We start from the raw sequence: 20,291 nt of genomic DNA on the forward strand, positions 1-20,291 counted from the left end.
GGCACTTACTTCCTAAAGGAGGGTCAGAGGAAGAAGAACAATCCATCTTCCTTCTAGATGCTCAAGATTCACCCATTTCTCTACAAGTGTAAAGTCCCAATGCACCCCAAAACCACACACCATGGTAGGAAGAGATTTAGGGAGGCCTCTGAACAATCCTGGTATTCAAATGCATTCTCTTCCCCCTCCCAAGTACTTTTGAGATCCTTAATTTCTCATACCTTGAAATTAGTGGACGTTTTGGCATTGCTCTCAGCAGATGCAGTACCAGACCTTGTGAGGCAGGTCCAAAGCCCACAGAAATCAAGATGGATCTTTCTGCAAACTTTGTCGTGGCAATGGAAACAAATTTTGCACGTGGCAAAAAGAAACACTAGAGTCATTGGAATGGCCTGTTACAAAGATTATATTCCAAAGATGAAAATACAATGTGTTTTATTTAAAAATGAAAGTTAAGGTTCGTGCAGGGAAAGCTGACCTCCCCTTCCGTAGTGTGACGCTGGGTGCAGCAGCATCCTGCAGGGTCTGAGCCCCAGTCAGCCAAATGAGCCGGTCTCAGAAAGCGGAACTGACTAATCTGAGTCGTCTGGGATGAGCTAGGCATGAGTGAGATCATTCCCCATGTAAACAGTGTGAAAAGTAAATGAAGATGATAAGGAGTGGGGGTTTTTTATTGTTGTTGTTTTTCTTGATTCTGTGTGGGAGTGAATAACAACATAGGTGAGGATTTTAAATAGCAAAGCAGAATCAAACAATGGCAACATGTGGGCCTGGATGTTCAGTCGTGATGTGACACTGACGGTTCTGTTCTGGGGTTTTTTGTGTGCTTGTACAGAACCACATTTAGAAGGCTTAGTTTCCCATAAGTGCTCAGCACTTAAAAACAACTAGCCCCACTGGAGAACTGGGACCATGATATTTATCTTCTGACCATGTGCTTTTAGAGCCATTTCCACTTGAGAGGCAACCATTTTCCTTCCACCTCCTCACGCAGCCATCTTTCCTACCTCAGACATTTTCACCAGGACTGTATAGGGCAGAAATTAACCCAAACCCCAGCAGTGAAGGTGGGGAGATCCTGCCCAGCATGCAGATTGTTTGCAGATCCTTGCAGTATGGTGGAATCAACCAACACCCTGGTAACAGTGTGTGTGTGTGATGTGGTTGAGGAGTACATGGTTGCTGATTTTCAACTGCCTACCTCTGTTCTTTGCGTGGCCTTGCGTTAGTTTCAGGCACAATAACATCATGATATCGTAATGATATATTGCGCTCTGATGACACCATCACATGGAGTAAGCCACAACAATCTGATCTCATTCTGCAAACGTGGAGATGAGTGTTACTGCTTCACAGGACAAGTGGGTGGCAGGTAGATGGAGCTGGCACTACCTATATTGTCAGCCCTGGGTGGGAACGTGACCTGCTGGGTTAAATTAGGTGGCTGGGAGCTTAACACCTCAGCTCTAAATCAGCCTCAGTGGTTGCGGGTGAGTCACCAAACCTATGTGCATTCACTTCTTCCATCTGTGAAATTGTGACAATAATACTTCCTCACCTGATGGGGGAGGGAAGGGAGCGTGTGTACAAGAATGAATAAATGTTTACAAAGCACCTTGTGAGCAGTGTACAAGCTCTGGCTGTGCTGAGGAGGAACCCGTGCTGTTTCCTCTGCTCGAGTTGCACCATACTGTGAGCACATTGTGAGGTGTAAACACTCCCCTCAGAGTCAACAGTTTCAAATGAGAGCAAATTAGATAATTTCTCAGGAGAGAAACAGAGTGAAGACTTCATGTGTTACCAGCAATTTCAATAAATTCCATTCAAGAAAAAGCAAAGTAACTTTTAAAAGGAAAACAATGAAGTAGAAAAACAAATGAGCTGTGACAGATTTTTTTTTTTTTAATGGTACCATGATCTTAGATTTCACTTCCCAAATAGTAAACAGAACAGAGAAGTGAATCCCCTAGAAATAAAAGTGAAGTTAATAACGGGATGCCTTTAGCTCTTACCACATCCTGTATATGCTGATCGCTCTATTTGTAGCTGGCAGGAGCCCTTCTAGACTTTTCTTTACCATGTTAATGCTTTGCTGAGTCAAACCATGTTGTAGAAACAGTTGGGAAAAGGCCTTCCTGCATCTCCCCTCTGGCACTGCAGTGCCCTGAGCGCTGTCCTGCACTGGTGCTCGCCTTCCTTCCCACACACCCTGGTGCCTGTACCCACATTGCTGCTCTTCTGCCCTCCCACTGGTACAGACCCACACTCCCCACGGCTGGCAAAAATCACTCAGTGAGCACTTGCAGTGAATGAGCACTCACACAGCCCTACCCACCCTTTTTCTTCTGCAGTTTCAGGTGCTTACATGCAGATGCATGATGGCCACTCAGTAACTTGTTCATATGTTCACTAGCACTTATTCTCATGCACATACATGAGTCCTTAACCCAGCACAAACACACACACATGCAAATATGCACACTCTTCTTAGTCTAATACATGCACTCTCACCAGTGCATACATACACTGAAACACTTATTTTTTACTGTTTCTGATACTACAGAGAGCATCTGCAGAGGGATCTGGACAGGCTGGATTGATAGGCCAAGGCCAGTGGTATGAGGCTCAATAAGGTGAAGTGCTGGGTCCTGCACTTTGGTCAAACAACCCCATGCAGCACTACAGGCTTGGGAAAGAGTGGCTTTAAAGCTGCCCAGCAGAAAAGAATGTGGGGGTGCTGATCAACAGTGGCTGAACATGATCCAGCAGTGTGCTCAGGTGGCCAAGAAGGCCAGTGACATCCTGGCCTGTATCAGCAATAGTGTGGCCAGCCAGACCAGGGCAGTGACTGTTCCCCTGTACTCAGCACTGGTGAGGCTGCAACTTGAGTACTGTGTCCAGTTCTGGGCCCCTCACTGCAAGAAGGGCGTTGAGGTGATGGAGCAGATCCGGGGAAGGGCAACAGAGCTGGTGAAGGGTCTAGAGAGTAAGTCAGATGAGGAGTGGCTGAGGAAGCTGGCAGTGTTTAGCCTGGAGAAAAGGAAGTTCAGGGGAGACATTACTTCTCTCTACAACTACCTGAAAGGAGGTTGTAGCAAGGTGGGGGTCAGCCACTTCTCCCAGGCAACTAGTGACAGGAGGAGAGGAAACGGCCTCAAGCTCAAGGGGAGTTTCAGGCTGAACATCAGGAAGAATTTCTTCACTGAAAGGGTTGTAAAGCATTGGAACAGGCTGCTCAGGGAGGTGCTGCAGTCAGCATCCCTGGAAGCATTCAATAAATTACTGGATCTGGCACTTAATGCTGTGATTTAGTTGACATGGTGGTGTTTGCTCAAAGGTTGGACTCAATAATCTTGAAGATCTTTTCCAACCTTAATGATTCTGTGATTCTGTGAAAAGTATGCATTTCACAAATGCATAACAGTAAACAGCTCATCTAGGAGGCAGATCTAACCCCCTCTATAGCATTGTCATTACAACAGCCCTTCTTCCTGGGATGAGTTTCATGGCTAAGGGTTCAACTGCTTCAGGAAATACGGTGTAGACTGGCATATTAATTCACCAGCACAGATATTTTTGTTGGCCTGATTTAGGCTGGACACTTATCTTTTGGTGCATTACTGGATTTTGCTGCTGCTGCTGCTTTTCATTCTGCTTATACTGTTGGAGGTGACCATAGGACCCCCCCTTCATCAGCAGACTTTCTCTTTTGAACAGTTTCACTAAAAAAGCCTTTACCATCCACCACCCCACACCTGCTCCTCAATGGATCTTCAGCATTTCAGTGACACTTAGAAATTCTGGTTTGCATTTTGAAACAGCTCCACTTGCAACAGACACTGTCATATCCACTACAGCTTGAATCTGTAGGTGTTTTAGCCATCAATGATATTAGAGGTAACAGACTGGTCATCCTTGAGCCATGTATTTTGAATGCACCTGAACTTCGGAGGAGCTGTACAAGTCTACCCAGCATCCTGGCATTGTACTGGTGGGTCAATCAACTGCAAACTTCAGTAAAAATTAGTGGGCATGATTTCCCAGCTGGATATACATAAACTGAAAGGCTATGAACTTTGGAGTCAGAAGACTTTTTAAAAATTATTTTAATATATCTAACAATGCTTACTCTGTAGGCCTGGAGATAGCAATTGTCCATCCAAAGATAAACTAAGCACCACAAGTTGTGCATGTGCTGTTATTGCAGCAAAGCCTCAGCTAGGACACTTGATGGAGAAATTTATTTCCAGGTAACTTCAGTTATCTCTGCTGGGCTGGCAAGGGAGAATGGCAGACATGGAGACACCAGTTACTGCAGAATTACATGAGTAGATACTTGTCCACTAAGAAGTGCCTATACCATTGGCTGAACTCTCATTCCACACAGGACATCAAGCAACCACTGAAGGGGAAGAATTCCTGTTGCTAGGAGTTACTGCTGGACCTATTATCCAGTTGGACCAGCCAAATGCAGGAGACCTGAAAAAGAAAATTTGATTTGTTTTTCTCCTTGACCACTTGAAGGTGGTCCCAAACTGCTGATTAAGCTCTAGTTACTTGCCAAATAACACCTCCCTTGCAGACTGTGGGCTGGAATACTGACATTTTCCAAGTGGCACTAGAGGGCCCACATCCTCACATTTCCAGGAGAGCTAATCCCAGATGTTTGAGAATTGGGTTCCAAAATAATGCCAGTCACCTAAAGAACATAATAAAAAAAAATAAAATAAAACCAATAATGTTGAATTCTGTATGTTTGCTTTTGACTCTAGTCTTTGACTCACACTCCAGAGTTTTCACGTTTTTCTCTGCACTAGGTAGCAGGAACAGAATGCTTTTCTTAACTGAAAAATTAGATTCTCTTACAACCACATGATGTATGGAGCAGAGTTTTATAGAACAAAAAGAGCAGTAAAGTAGGAGAAGTAACCTTCCTCTTCCTCCCCAGTAGCCCGCAATCAATGTCTACGTGTCTGCAAGACCTTTTATCTCCTTATAGAAAGCAAATGATTTCTAAGGAGGAAGCATCCTGCTATTGATTCCCAAGGCTGCCTGGGTTTGGCAACATTGAGGTAACTGTGCTGTGGAACAGGACTTCATGTCATCCCATCAGCACCTGTCCTATACAGCAGCCCAGACACCAGCCCCAGTGTGTCTGCTCTTGTGAGGAGCATGATTAGCTCTTCTTTGATGACAGTAAGTCCAGGTTTTGCTTTTGTTTCTCAGCCAAAACCCTACCTTTCCATGAACCCAGGCTCCCAGCACAGCACTGGCAGCTGGGAGCACCCAGAAATACCGATTGAAATAGTGACAGGCATCATTCAGCAAACGATTTCCCCTCCGTGGTCATCCACAGATCATGTGGCAAAGCTCCTACCTCTCTGGGGCAGTCACCTGTATATGCATTGCACTTCTCCCTTTCTAGTTTCTCCACAAAGGTTTGTGTTTGCAGGAAAAATTGGAAACTCAGAAGGCATCTGTCCCCTCCCAGCCTGGCTGCCTTCCCGCACAGAGAGGACAGATGCCTTTGCTTTATGTCACCTCGCAGCCTCTGGTCCCCAAACTCCAGTCTCAGAATCAGTGTGGTTCTTTACTGACTTCATAAAAATAAACAAAGGCCTGGTAACATTTAGGTCTACTAGTAAATTATTTACACACACAACCTCCTTCCGTTTCTTATTGCACGGGTCTTGGTGTCACCACACCCTGCCAGGGACCATGTTTGTCCCTGGAATGCGGTCCCCACTCCATGACAGCCAGACACTGATGTAAGCAGGCTTTCAGTGTACAGGCTGTGCTTCGCCAGCTGCCGCCGAGGGCTGGACATTGCCCACAAGGCAGTTGAATCCAGCCTCTGCAAAAGTGGGTGTCAGCAAACCCAGCCTGAACGAGTATGCTGCTATGGGTGGTTTGGCACACAGAGGCAACTGAGTTCAGGCCAGGTATGAGCTTGTCAGTAGATCTCACCCAGCAGGGAACAGTACTGAGAGGCAGCCCAGTGGCAAAGGAGTAACTTCCCTTGCAACTATTTTTAAAAGCACCTTTACATCTTTTTTTTCAACTTGCAAAGTACAAATAAACTGAAAGCATCAGCCAGTTGTTACTTAAGGGAACTATTGTTTTGTAGACCTCTGCAACCCTAGTGCAAATGAAATATTATACTCCTCAACCTCCCTTCATGGAAGAAGTCCCCCATTCGGCTCTGCCTTTGATCACATTTCTATTCTTCTGTGCTGCCTTTAGCGGACTTTTGTTCTTGACTCAGTATGGTCCATCTTACAGTGTTTCTTTAGGTCCTGCTTCACAGTGGGCAAGCGGACATGGACAGTGATGTGTGCCCAGGTTATACGATGACATGTTTTTCATGCTGACCCTCAGAGCAGGTCTTTTACATGCAATGCTTGAATAGTCCTTGCCCGTGTCCACTGCTGACCCCCACCAGCCAACTTCTAATTCAGAGCAAGAGGCTTGCTCAATTTCTTCCAAAACAGCTTGCTTTGGCATCTGTGTGTGCTGAACTTTCTCTGTCATGGTGGTTTGGCTTCCAAGTTTAGTTAGAATCTTCTGGAGTCCCTTCCAGTCCTGCCAAGTCTTAGTTGCAATTATAATACATGGTTCTCTGTTGGCAGCAAATGCTGTTGCCTTGTTATTCCTCTTCCCCCTTTACTGATTTTTGGAATGGTATTCAGAGGGCCGCTTTCATCTCTGACAGGCATGGCCTCACCACCCCCTCCAACCCCTGTAAGCTTTTCTTCCCTGTTTGGAACACTGGCCTTTTACTTTTAATGGATTTTTCCTCCTGCCTATTAGCTCTGACTCAATATTCAATCCATGACAGGACTTTTCATCCCATGGCTGCCAAGTTTGTTTCATTCTTGGAAAAGCCATTATCAAAAAACCTTTTGAAAGCATAAATTACTATGGTCCTACTTGTTCCTGATGGACTTCTTCAGGACTCACAGAAGTCAACTGACCAGTGTTCCCTCCACTGGTTGCCGGTCCACCAACGTGACTGGCATGGTCCCTGTTTTTCTGGAAGCCTCATGCTATGCCCTATCTTGCCTTTTTTTAAAAGGCAGCTGCTCCCTGGGGCAGAGCAGGAAGAAGGACACTGGGGTTCTGCCCTTCGCACTGTGGGGAGCAGCAGCAGGGCTGGTCATGGACATGACACATGCTGACTCCAAGACTGTGTCACAATGCCTTGTGTTTTCTTGGATAAACCCTTGAGTCCAGGCATCATGCAGAGCAATGTCCCGTCACTGGTCCCAGCAGCTGGGTGTTAGGATGCTACTCTGGGCACCATCATCCATCCCTGTGTGCTGTACAGGGTCCATACAGAGCAGAGGCCAGCAGGAAACACCTTGGACTGGTGCAGGGCTGCCCAGGTCTTCCTGGGGAAAGCAGAGTGCTGCAGCAGGGAATGCCATGTGGCAAAGCCATCCAAAAGGCTCCAGAGCAGCATCCCTGATCATCCCTCACCATCAGCTGAGCCTGGCCCTTCTCCTTTGATGATGAGTGCTGGTAGCACCCTCTCATCATGCAGCATGGCCCAACCACTGCCCAACCCCACAGACATCTTCCCAGGATGAGGACAACCCAGTTTAACTCTCCTGTGGCCAAGTGTGCCACTTAAACTAGGGTGTTCTCATCCAGGGAGCTGGTGGGCACCGCCAGGCCATCCTGTCCTTTATCTTTTGCTGCTTTCCCCTGAAATAACAGTGAAATAATGCGTCTCAAGAGACACATCCAGAAGTCGGCCATATACCAGGAGGTTCAGAAGTGGAGGGGCCGTGGTGAGCCCAGGATCAAGGGGTGGGTGCAATTGCCTGAGATAAGTGCCATGTCCAGCACATTTGGATCTGGGTCTCAGTCTAGCAGTAGTTTAGCTTCCCGATTTACCTGTGAAGAGCTTCAAAGGGCACTGAAAGAGTCTGCAAAGGCCAGCAGGAGCATGAGCAACTGCTGAAGCCTGCAGGGAGGATCCCAGGCTGCCAGGGCAGGCAGCAGTGGGAATTTTATCGCTGATTCCTCCAGGAGCAGAGTTAGGCGATCGCACAAAGCTTTCCCAATAAAAGTTCAAATATATGAATTTACCGTATCTAACGCCTCCCTGAAATCCAAACAGACTCGATTACATTCTCTTTCTGTAATGAATCAGTAATTATATTGAAGAACACTATTATTTGTTTGGCATGACCTATATAAACCCAACTTGAGGAGTGCATAGTTGGTGTGGTGCCAGTGCTCTGTGCCCTGCGTATTATTGCCTTATAAACACAACCATTGTTTGAATTTCAGATCAAAACAAACCGAGCCATGTCGCTTGTCAGTTATTAGATATCTTTTTTCCAAATGCTCACCCAGGCCGTATTACAATAACAATAATTATTATTACATACTTCCTTATTATATGTTTATGCCGAGGTAGCACATTTGCCTTTTTCCCACACATTAGTTGCTTCTCCTGACTCTTATGATTCACTCCTGCCTATTTCCCAATGTCCATGAGCTCTTTCTGCATTCCCGGCTGCATTTTGTCAAGACCTACAGATTAGCACGGCGACTCATGGTGCTGTATTGCACCAGTCTGCAAAGGGTTGCAACCAACACAGGGGCTTCACTCTTCAAGGGAATACGCAAACAAAAGAAAGACATGGACCCTGCCCCTAGGTGCTTTATAAATATTTAACTTGGTCTGATAATGTGATAAAGACTGATAATATGATTTGGACAGACTAAAACCCAGCCCTGCTTGGGCAGGGCTGGAAATGGACCCTCTGTGGGACACAAGGGGGGAAGGGGGCAAGCTAGAGCATAATGATGATTCTTTCAACAGACACGGCCGCAGCTGGGAGTAGGACTCACCTTACCCAGCTTGGGACATCCAAAATGTACTTGTCAAGTCCTCAACATGTTGCCGACCTGCCTTTACAGTCACGGAAAAGAAGCAGTGCTTGGCTGTCGGGTGAGTCAGCCCTTCTCAAGATAAACTTCAAGATATGTGAGATGAATCATACACTAGAGGTGCCTATTTGTCTCCATTGACTATGCAGGAAGCCTGTCCAACTAATTAGGTTTAGATACCTAGCTTTTAGGCACCTAAAATCAGATGAGAGGAATCCCATCCTCACAGATGTTCTTCATTACCGGCTTGACAAAGGAGGCAGTGGGAGAGGCTCCCTGGAAATTTCCTACCAGATTTGGACCTAACCAAACTCCTCCATCCTCTGTGCATGGGAATCTGCAAAGCCTCGCCTCCACGTTCTCCCCACGGAGCTTCTGCAGGCATGGGGTGCTCCAACCATGCCCAGCTGGCAGAGATGAAAGCATGTTCCCTACGGAGGACTGAATGAGGCAATGGTCTTGTGGGAAAAGATATAATAGTGGAGCTGAAGACTGTATTATAATGTATTCAGAGCAGGCAGGAGGAACACAAAAAAAGAAAAGGAGATGACCTTGGCTGCCTGGTGCTAAAGATGTGTTTTGATGGAACAGGATAGGTGGGAAAGCAAGCTGCCTCCCTAATGCAAATATCTCATGCAGTTGTAAGATGTGTGGAGTGCAACCCATGTGTTTGGAAACAAGGTTATAATGAGTTCCACCACGAAGGACCAAAATGGTATTTTTCAGAGAGTTACAACTAAGCCTGTTGGAGGTTAAGCAGCCACCAGCACTGCAAGCAGCACCTTCTGACACCAGCACTTCATGTCAGATAAATGTCATGACCCGAGAGGATCCTGAATAGTTTAAGACTTCCTCATTTAAAAAATAAACAAACAAAATGGTGAAAGCACTTAGTCCTAGCACATTTTTTTGATGAAAATATCATGGAAACATTCCACTGGTTGATGTCTGCTGAATAAATCAGCAGCCAGGGATGCTCTAGCTGGAAATAGGCAGAGGCCAACAGAAATCACTGTGCTGCATTATTGCCCTGCTGTGTATGGGCTTGGGACTGTGGAAGCAGGATTTGAAAAAAATGTGGAATTTGTCCTGGTTTCTGAGACCTGTGCTTGCATGTCCCTGATCATTTGTTACATGCATAACTACCCTGTTGATACATGGGCAATAGCTGTTTTGATGTGCAGCAGGTGTCACTTGCTCCTTTTTTTCTGGAAACTGCCAACAGCTTCTTTAAAGCTTCTGGCACTTCCCTTAACCTGAACAACAATTTATTTAGGTGAGAGATATTTGATTTTTCTCTGCCGCGGCAGATGTGCAGATTAGGCCAGGTTAAGGGCACCTATTTGAAGATATGCCCTTGCTGTACACCATAATCAGCTCCTGAGGTTGGGCCCACCAGTGATGCTGGGGACCCCAGGACCCCTACGTGCTCAGCTGAGACTTGAAGAAAAAGGGGGTGCTGGCACCAGGTTGTGCAGGTTGTCCCATGTGTGTGGACTCTCTGCAGGGAGGGGGATGGGGTGCTGCTTTGGGGACCTGCAGTGGGATAGCACACCACTCTCCACAACAGCTGCTTCATGGATCTGCTCCATCAGTGATGAGAAACACATCTTGCTCCATACCTCATCTTGCTGTAGCTGGCTGGGCACTTTCTCAGCTCCCATTACCACACTGGCAGGATTGAAAATCCCTTCTCTAGCTTGATGCAGTTGCGGCATGTTCAGGGAGGAGATCAGAAGAGACTTGCTTCTTGCCCTAGAGGGCTTGTAACTTCACTGAGAACAGGTAAACCCCTAAGAAGAGGGAGGTTTCTCTGCAGGAGGTGGTAGGTAGGTGCCAGCAGCAAATGGGCAGCAGGGAGATCTGCAGCACTGCGTGAGGGGTGTGCTGGGCTTTGCAGCCCTGTGCCCTGTGTCTAGACAGAGTGTGCAGACCCCAGGCAGGGTGGTGGGTGCCCTGCCGGAGAGCTGGGGTACAGTAACAGCCCCATACCAAGGCCAGGGTCAGAGGGGCAGATGTTCCTCTTCAGCCACCTTTGCTTTCCACTACCATGCAGCAGCCGGTCCTGGTGATGCTCTTTTCCTCCAGCCCCTCAAATCTACTGGCACAGTGGTTTGTGTCTGAGCCCTGCTCCCACCCCTCACACAGGCTGCATGTGTTTGGGTGCAGCTGGACAGATTCCAGGATGTGGCTGGGCCAGTCTCCTGAGCAATCATGACAAACAGCTAAACACTAGCACGGACTTGCTGTCCTGCTATGTGGAAATATATTAATTGCATTAGTATTTCCACTGGAAATTATAACTTAGATCCATTAACTTCAGCCAATTTCCTTGCCCTGCGTCTGCTAAAAGGACACCTCTGCTTTTTCCACTGCAGTGTCTTGTCAGTGGCACCAGTGCTAAATTTGAGGCAGGCTAGTCACATCCATGTGACATTTTCAGAAGAGGTCACAGATTACCTCCACCTCCTGTCTCCACTTCCCCTCACTTCCCCCAGAGGTAGCCCAGCATCTGAGCTACTGAGAAACAGAAACCCATCTTTATGAAAAACCAAATCAGATCCCAAAACCCATTACTAATTAGTAAAGATGTCTTGTAATTTAGATCACCTTGGATGGTCTTTAGGTCATTCACAGGTGTAAAGTCAGGAGGATTAAGGGCATATAATATTTGTCTGGCACCATTGCTACCAATTCCAGCAAAAATAATGGAGCTGAATTCTTCGGTCTCCTGCTACCACAAAGTACACACATGCACACACTCTCTATTTTATGAATGTTTACATACCCGAGCTGCCAGGAATCTCATGCCCGTTGCTTCCCACCAACTTAACACACTTTCCTGTATCTCTGTGAATTTGTTTTCTCACCGAGCAGCTGGTAATATCCATTTCGCTTGGAAGCAGGCAGAGACTGGGCTTCCTCGGGTGCCAGAAAAGCCTGGCAGAGGGCGCACCTACAAGCTGTGGTTTCCATCCCAAGCCGTTTACACCTCCCAGTGGCTACCCAGAGATGTTCGTTCCATGGAAGAAATGCAAAGCCAAGTAAAAGGAAGTATTAAAAAGTTACAGACAGGTGAGAAATGGCCACGCTGACATCCGCCTACTCCTCCTGTAAGGCCGCAGCGTCTGAGGTGGTGCCTGGAACAGAGGAAACATCTACACCGCTTGCAAAGACCAGCAGAAACGCACTTCCACACCTCCACCTCCAGGGGCACAGCCAACAAAAATAGCATCGGACACAAAAGATATGAATAGAATAGTGACTGCAGAAAGCCTCGACTCATTTTACACCCTCAGCAAAATTAAAAGCAGGAGATTTGTCCTTGCTCTGTCCTCAGCCTCTGTACACCAGAGCACCAAAACAAAAAGGACATGTCTATTTACTTGAAGATTCCCATGTGAGCAAGGGAGTGAAGTGCCCAGATCATGTGAAACTCACAGGGGAAAACCTTGCTCATGACGAAAGCACTTCCTTTCCTACCTTGAAACTTTGGGAACTAAGCGGTAGGAGGGGGAACAAACCAAACCACCCCACCCCCGCCTTGTTTTCAACAATTCAGACTTTTTGTACTCATGTTCTTGCTCAGTAACTCTGACGCAAGCAAACCTGCAGACTTTCTACTGCCAAACAGCTCCAGATGAAGTGCAGGTGCCTTAAGATAGCAACCTTCTTCTGTTGCTATGGGAGCTGTACCATCATCAAATATATTTGTGACAAAGCTGGCACTTGGATTCAGGTTATACTTGATGCTCAAAGTAACCTCTTAGTACCCTGATGGGGAGTGAAACTGGGCAAACAGTGCAGCCACCCCACGAGACTGTTCTCCAGCCTTTAGCAGAAGCCAGCATGTGAAACAGTGCCCAGCGGCTCAAGGACGAGACAGCGCTGATTTGTACTTCCCAGTGCTTTTCTCCTGGCTGTCCCAAACAATCTGACATTGCACAGCTAATCCCAAATTTGTGAGGCACACGCACGTCCAAGCCCATTAGGGTTAGACAGAGTATAAAGCTGAAAAGTAGACCCTAACTATGTAAAAATAATCAAACTGGATCAGGTCAAAGGTCTGTTGTGGTTTTCCTCCAAGAGCAGCCAATGCTAATGGGGGAAAACAGGGGAATGAGAGAGTGATAATTCTGCTGTGCATTGTCCAGCAACATGTTGCAGAGGTTTCCCTTTGCCTCTAGTAAACCTCCGGGGACTTTTCCTCCATAAATTTGTCAAATTGCTTTTTTGACCCAGTTTATACTTTTGACCTCCACAGCACCATGTGCCAACGAGCCCAAAGTTTTATACACATGCGACTGGAAAAACGAATCCTTTAAAACTCCTGCCTTTATCATCTCATTCACTGCCCCCTGTTTCTTCCCCATTTTCTAGCTACTCTGGACTATTTCAGCTCTCATTCAGGAAAGTGTTTCTTAATTCCACTGTTAAATGTGTATACAGGTCTGATGCAGAATCTTATCCCTCTGTATTTTGAGACAAGTTTAGCATCTGCTTGCACTGGAACCAGGGAAGGTGAATGCTCCAGAAGCTGCTCTGGTGCTGAGGACAAGTTTGGGAATGGCTTGGGAGGTCCTAGACATTTATTCCCACTTCCCATGCCCAGCTATAGTATCCCAACTGGAATGTGCTGGGCCTGGACAGATTGACCCACATGAGAAGGCTAGTGAGCATGGCATTGCATTCATTCACTTTTTCAGTAATCTTCTTTAATAATCGACTTTCATTTATTCATTTACCTATCTTAATCAATTTGCATTTATCAAAAGTTCTGGCACGGCTCTGGCGGGTGGTGCAAGGCTCTGATTTTTTCATTCCTCTGCTTGGTGTGAATTCATGCCCACACAAATTCCCACTCTGGCCCGGAGGGCTCTGACTTTTAGCCACGAGGTGGGGCGAGCAGCTAAATTTCTCAACGAGCATGTGCGCAGGCAATGCAAGGCAGACCACCATGGAGTCGGGGTTTGCCAAGCTAAATCACTGGAAAAAAATTCCTTCTCAGCTTCAGCTTTTGCTGCTTGATCCATGGAAATGTGCAACCTTAAACCCCAAGTTTCCAAAACAAATGCATACGGTGCAAGCGAATAACACAAAAGCAGCAAGGGGTGGACGGCTGTGCTGGTAGAGGAGCTGCCAGCCCTGGGCTCTCGTCTCTCTTGCACTGAGTTCAGCCTTGCACCCTGGTGGGCCGACAGGGAGGAACCACGCAAAAAACAGGCTGGGAGCGACTCGGTAGTGAAATAGTTATCTCGGCTGGCTTTCTCGGTAACTCTTGGAAAGTCCCCGAAATGACGTTTCTAACCTAACAATTAAAATGGGTTTAATTATAGAGAAGCTCAGAGCCCTGGGAACAAGCACCATCTACAGAACGAGTAAACAACTGCAGAAAATAATAGGCTGTTCACTCCCCTACTCCTCACTTCTGGCCAAGGCGAGGGGAAAAAAAGAAACTATAAAGAGAAGGAAATTCGAGGAACCCGATTGCTCTCCCTAAGTAAATAATAATAATAATAGAAATCGGGAATAGCCTGAGCCTGTGGGGGTTTCAGTTGGTTATTTTGGCTGTTCCTGAAGACCAAAGGAGGGGAAAAAGATCAGCTGCCAGTGCAAAGTCCAGATCCCGCGACTCCAAAGCAAACAGAGGAGGAAGTGGATCATTCGTTTGAAGTTTTCAGTTAAATGGCTGCTCGGGTCAGCGCTCTGCAGCCGAACTCAGGGGTTTCTGTTCTCCCAGCCAAGCAGAATCGCAGGGCTGGAGGAAGAGCCTGCAGCGCCAGTCTGGGCCCCCCTCTCCCGCCTGCGCGGGGCAGAGGGCCCAGATGCCATTGCTCGGCCTTAGGGGAAACACCCACTGAAGTTATAGTTGGGAAGAGCGTCGCCTCAGCTGGGACTAAAGGGGATAAACGGGCAGAGACTGGGAGCTGAGGCACTCTGGTACTGATAAGCCTTAAGCAGTTCAGCTCATTTTTATTTTTACACAAACTGCCACCATCTTCCCCCTCCCTCCCCTCGCATCGAGATCAGAATGAATCATTGAATCATACTTTGTCTACTAAAACCTGGAACAGATTACTTGCTTAGAGCCTTTCTTTTCTTTTTCAGTTTTACAATGTTGAGTTCTGGGGACCGGAAGAGGACTCTTTGGGGAGCAAAGGCAAGATTTATCAAACGCCCTTTTAAAGGGCGTATTTTAACAATTTAAATTAATGTGGATGTAAGCTATTTCCCCTTGTAGAACTTGCCAGGTTTCATTAAAAACTGGAAAAAAGGAGTAAGGCTATGGGGGGCGGGGAGCGGGGGCGGTCAACACAAAGCCCGGCAGCGCGCACAAACTCCGGGCAAGCAGCCGCACCGAACACAGATTCGATCAGTTTAAATCCAAGCAGACCGAACCCCACTGGATTTTCGCGGGAAAAAACGTCCGGCGAGCGCGGAGCCGCCGAAGCGGGGCCCGGCCCGGCCGCTGGGCGCGGGACAGGACGGGACGGGACGGGACGGGACGGGACGGGACGGGACAGCCGCGCGCGCTACCCCCACCGCGCGGAGGGCGGAAGGGAGCGCGCCCACCCCGAGCCGCGCCCCGCGCTACACACGCGCGCGCACGCGGATACGCACGCGCACAACGTGGAGACGCGCGGACGGGGGCGCGCGCAAATACGCGCGCACACTCGCGGTCACCGCACAGGCACGCGGACGCGCGCGCGCACAGGCGCGCGGAGTCAGTCGGTGCGGCCACACAACCGCCCCCTCCGGAGCAGCGCGGGGCGTGGCGCGGCCCGGCCGGCACAGCCACCCCCCCGCAGCCGCCTCGCGTTCTTCACCCCCCCCGTCCCTCCTCCCTCCTTCCTCCCGAAAGTTTTTCTGGGCCTGCCCGCCCGGGTGATTCAGTCGCGGTGTCAATCACCCTGTCCTCCTCCACCTCCTCCCCTTCCTCCCACCGCCGGCTCCTCCTCCTGGGGTAAGTCCGAAACTTTATAAGTTGAGCCTTCCTCGACCCGCTGGAAGCTAGGAGCGAGCGCGGCGGCTGGGTGGGCTGGTGGCGGCATCAGTAGCAGCGGGGGGAGGCTGCGAGCCGGGGCGCTGGAGGCTGTGCCTTACCCACGCCGTGACTCCTCGTGTCCGAGTGCCGCTGCCCCACTCGCTTCCCCCCTCGCTTGCCGAAGATGTCCACAGCCCTCGTGTCGCCCACCATCTTCGACTTGAGCGAAGTTTTATGCAAGGTAAGGGGGCCGGTGGGGGCTGCGCCACCAACTCCGGGACTATCCAGCTTCTTTGGGGTTCGTGTTGTTTTGTTGGGTTTTTTTCCCCGTTTTCTGGTCGTGAGCAAGGGACAGGAGGGCGCAGGGCGGGGACCGAGCACGGGCATCGGGGCGCGGGGGTTTCCCGCCCATGCTTCCCGCCTCTGCCGCTCCGGAATGGGGAAACCGCCCCGCACTCCTGGCGGGCTCGGCCGCGGCGCCGAGCGGGGGGGCCGTATCCTTCCCGTGCCCCTGGGGCCGCCGCGCTTCAACACGCCCGGGCGCGGCGCGGCGGGCGGCGGCGCTGCCGCGGGGCCGGGCGGGCTCCGTCCCCGCGGGGTTCGGCCGCCCCTCGCGGGGCCGCGCGGGGCACGGGGCGGCGGGGGCTGGGCGGGAGCGGTTGGGCGGGCGCCGCGCCGCGCGCTGCCCTTCCCTTCCCGCGCGCCGCCGTCCCCGGGGGCGCTCCCAGGAAAGCGCTCCAGCCGCGCGGCGTTTTCGGGCGCTGTCAGCGGCCCCCCCGCGCCTGGCGCTCCGCTCGCTCCGTGACCGCGCTGCGCCAGGGACGGGGAGGGGCGGCCCGGGGCCCTCGGGTGGAGCGGCGAAGGGGGCTGCAGCAGATGTGGCTGCGGAGGGAGGGAGGGAGCGGGGGAGCCGTCAGGGCAGGGCGACCGCCGCTCCCACGGCCGCGGCAGTGGGAGGCGGTGAGGTGCCGTGCCACGCTCCCAGGGCTGCATGGGGACGCCGAAGAAGGTGGTGGCAGTGGCAGTGACCGGCCCTTCCTTTCTCCCCGTAGAGCAACAAGATGTTGAATTACAGCCCCTCGGGTGTCAGCGGGTGCCTGCTGGACAGGAAGGCGGTGGGCACCCCAGCAGGCGGCGGTTTCTCTAGGAGGCACTCTGTCACTCTGCCCAACTCCAAGTTTCATCAGAACCAGCTCCTCAGCAGCCTGAAAGGGGAGCCGGCTCCCATGCTGAGCCCCCGGGAAAGCCGCTTCCGGGACCGCTCCTTCTCCGAGGGCGGCGAGCGCCTGCTGCAGCAGAAGCAGCCCGGGGGACAGGTCAACTCCAGCCGCTACAAGACGGAGCTGTGCCGCCCCTTTGAGGAGAACGGCGCCTGCAAGTACGGCGACAAGTGCCAGTTCGCCCACGGCATCCACGAGCTGCGTAGCCTCACCCGCCACCCCAAGTACAAGACCGAGCTCTGCCGCACTTTCCACACCATCGGCTTCTGCCCCTACGGTCCGCGCTGCCACTTCATCCACAACGCGGAGGAGCGCCGCGCTGTGGCGGGGAGCCGGGAGCCCGCCGTCGCCGACAGACCCCGCCTGCAGCACAGCTTCAGCTTTGCCGGCTTCCCCAGCACTGCTGCCAGCGGGCTGCTGGACAGCCCCACTTCCATCACCCCGCCGCCCATGTTGAGCGCCGACGACCTGCTGGGCTCCCCCACCTTGCCTGACTGCGCCAGCAACCCCTTCACCTTCTCCAGCCAGGAGCTGGTCAGTCTTTTCGCCCCCAGCATGGGGGTGCAGGTGCCCGGCGGGAGCCCCCCTCCCACCTTCTTGTTCAGGCCCATGTCCGAGTCCCCCAACATGTTTGACTCGCCACCCAGTCCTCAGGACTCCCTCTCTGACCAGGAGGGCTATCTGAGCAGCTCCAGCAGCAGCCACAGCGGCTCAGATTCCCCTATCCTGGACACCTCAAGACGTCTTCCCATCTTCAGCAGACTCTCCATCTCCGACGACTAATCTGGGGTTTCCTCTTGCCCCTCCCCACATCTATTACGATGTTAAGCTGAACTCCCCCCACCCTCTCCCAAGTAGTCTGAGCTGGATGTTAACATGTCCACCTGCCTGCCATATACCCACTGGCTTAAACCTTAAGTGCCAAATTACGATGAAAAGCAATAACGTTTACAAAGTTAGTGCCTTTTAACACTTTCACTGTGACTGTATTACCTCTCCAGCTGCAGAGGGCACCAGCAGCTCTGTGCACTTCCAGATGTGCAGGAAATGTCCGAATTCAGCTCCCTCCACTGGCCATGTACTGCATCACCCTCTCCCAGTCCCTTCCTGACTGGCCAGTTTCTGCTAGACTGCAGGCATGTGGGCAAGCGTTAACATCCAGTCCTTTTTCTCCTCTCCCCTTAAAGACTAAATCTTGCCTGGATCTGCTCAGGTCTGCGGGAAGAAAAGCTGAGAACGGACAAAGATTGTAACATGAGTGGGACTTCGACTGTGAGGAAGAAAACAAAACACACACACAAAAAAAGAGAGAAAGTAAAAAAAAGATGGACTATGAGAGACTTGATTTTGGTGCTAAAACTTCCCCATGTATACATGTGACATCTTAAAACAAATAAAGGAAGAGAGGGGGTGGGGCCAACAGAAGTCATTCCACACACACACACAAGTTCGTGTAAACAAAGTTCCAGTAGACATAGCTTTAATGGTTTTGCTCTAGAGTACTTTAGATCTATCTTAGAGCACTCACGCCAAGCTTTTTATTATTTTTTCTGGGTTTTTAATTTTGTATAACTTTTCAGAAATTGGAGAGCAAATTTTGCTTGTCACTGCACAACAATATAAAAAGCTTATTTAACTTATCAAAACGTATTTATTGCCGAAACCTATGCTTTTTAATTTTGTTCATATTTATCGGGATGATGAATCCATAGAATATATTCTTTTATGTTTAAATTATGATCTTCCATATTAATCTTAAGATTGTGAAGTGTCTTTTTTTCCTTTTTTTTCCCCACAGTTTAATATATTATACTACAATGACATTTTTTTGTAACTTTACACTTTTTTGGTTATTTTATTTTAAAAAATGAAAAATTAATTTAAAAAAATGCAAAAACTGTGTTTGGATTATTTATTTTAGAATTCCCTCTCCCTTTTTTTTGTGTTGGACTGCAAATGGAGTTAATGTGCTTCTTTGCCTTTTCTCTTCTCCTTCTCTTCCCCTCTCCCAGGTCTTGCCTGGGCTTTAGAATGTACATACCTGAGCTCTGTTGTGAGAAGCATGGAAGGAAGACCTTTTTCTTCCTTTTATTGTAAAGATTCTTCAAGGAGAAAAGCCTTGGGCTCAAAGTGCCTATCTGAAGACATTCCAAATACAGTTTGTCTTTGCATTTCTGTATTCCAAGTTTGGAATTTTCCTTGCCAAGGTGAATGGGACTGGCACAAAGAGAAAAATGAATGTAACTTTTTTTTCCCCATTACTGTTCGCTACGTTGCTTTTTCTTCCTCTTTGTGTGAGTTTATTTAAAAGAAAATCTCTTTTGTAATGACTGTTTGCAGTTTAAATCAATAAACCCCAAGTTTTTTCAAGAAACTGACAGTGGAGCTGGTTTTACTTGCAAAAATTGAGGGACTGGTTTTAGACAACCCCACAAATGCAGATGCTTCCCTTCTCTTGACCCTTGAGGTGCCCAGTCTGTGCTCAGGCATCCCTCCATCATCCCTCACTGATTCAGTGGACCAGCCCTGCAACTGCATGGGTGCGCAGATCAATAGCAGCAAATATCTGATGTGACCTGCCCTGGTGGCCTCTAACCTTCTCTGTCTCCTCCTAGGAGTGCTCCTCCTATCTTGTGTTGCTTGGTCTGTTCCCGCAAAGTTCTTTCTGATCAGTGTGGCTTAAACCTTGGTTTGGCTTTTGTTCCTTGTGTGTTTTGTGTTCCTGCACAGCTCCCTCCCCTTCAAGGAGAGCTTATGTGTGTTATGAGCAAGGCTAAAGTGGTATGTTGAAGTGTTACCAAATATCAGTTCTGACTTGTTAGTGGTACTGGTCTGCTTGCACAGCAGGGCTGTTTGGTGTTCACGTGGGAGAGGAACGTGAGCCCCCAGCAAAGTCATTGTATGCACACATTACACTGCTGTCTGCATTTAAGCCCTTGTACATCTTGAAGCATCAGCAATCCCAGAAACTTCCAAAGCCATTGGTTTTGTTTCGGAACACTTCCTTGCCAGCACTGCACATAGTCTTGTCTTGTGTTATTATCTTTGAGCTTTTCTATCGAGCAAGCTTTTGCTTCCAAATCAGGGCTGGAATATTGCTGCCAAACCACTGATCCTTCAATTGTCTTAACATGCCTCAGTGTTCAGGAGAGATTCCCTAATTCATGTTGGAAAAGTTCCTG

At 49.2% G+C, this 20,291-nt stretch overlaps 1 protein-coding gene and 1 long non-coding RNA gene across 2 annotated transcripts; one reads left to right on the forward strand and one right to left on the reverse strand.

The window, feature by feature from the left end:
* Window positions 1-3,858: 3,858 nt before the first annotated feature.
* On the reverse strand, window positions 3,859-12,284 carry LOC135415906 (uncharacterized). The gene is made up of 2 exons (XR_010431332.1): window positions 11,693-12,284; window positions 3,859-4,699 (listed from the first exon to the last, which is right to left on the reverse strand). It is a non-coding gene; the product is annotated as an uncharacterized LOC135415906 (long non-coding RNA).
* Window positions 12,285-15,990: 3,706 nt separating this feature from the next.
* Window positions 15,991-19,483, forward strand: ZFP36L1 (ZFP36 ring finger protein like 1). The gene is made up of 2 exons (XM_064658365.1): window positions 15,991-16,130; window positions 16,942-19,483. Exons 1-2 carry the CDS (start codon window positions 16,074-16,076, stop codon window positions 17,890-17,892), a joined length of 1,008 nt encoding a protein of 335 aa, XP_064514435.1. The 5' UTR covers window positions 15,991-16,073; the 3' UTR covers window positions 17,893-19,483.
* The last annotated feature ends 808 nt before the right edge of the window (window positions 19,484-20,291 follow it).

Source organism: Pseudopipra pipra, chromosome 6 (assembly GCF_036250125.1).
Source record: "Pseudopipra pipra isolate bDixPip1 chromosome 6, bDixPip1.hap1, whole genome shotgun sequence".
Lineage (NCBI taxonomy): Eukaryota > Metazoa > Chordata > Aves > Passeriformes > Pipridae > Pseudopipra > Pseudopipra pipra.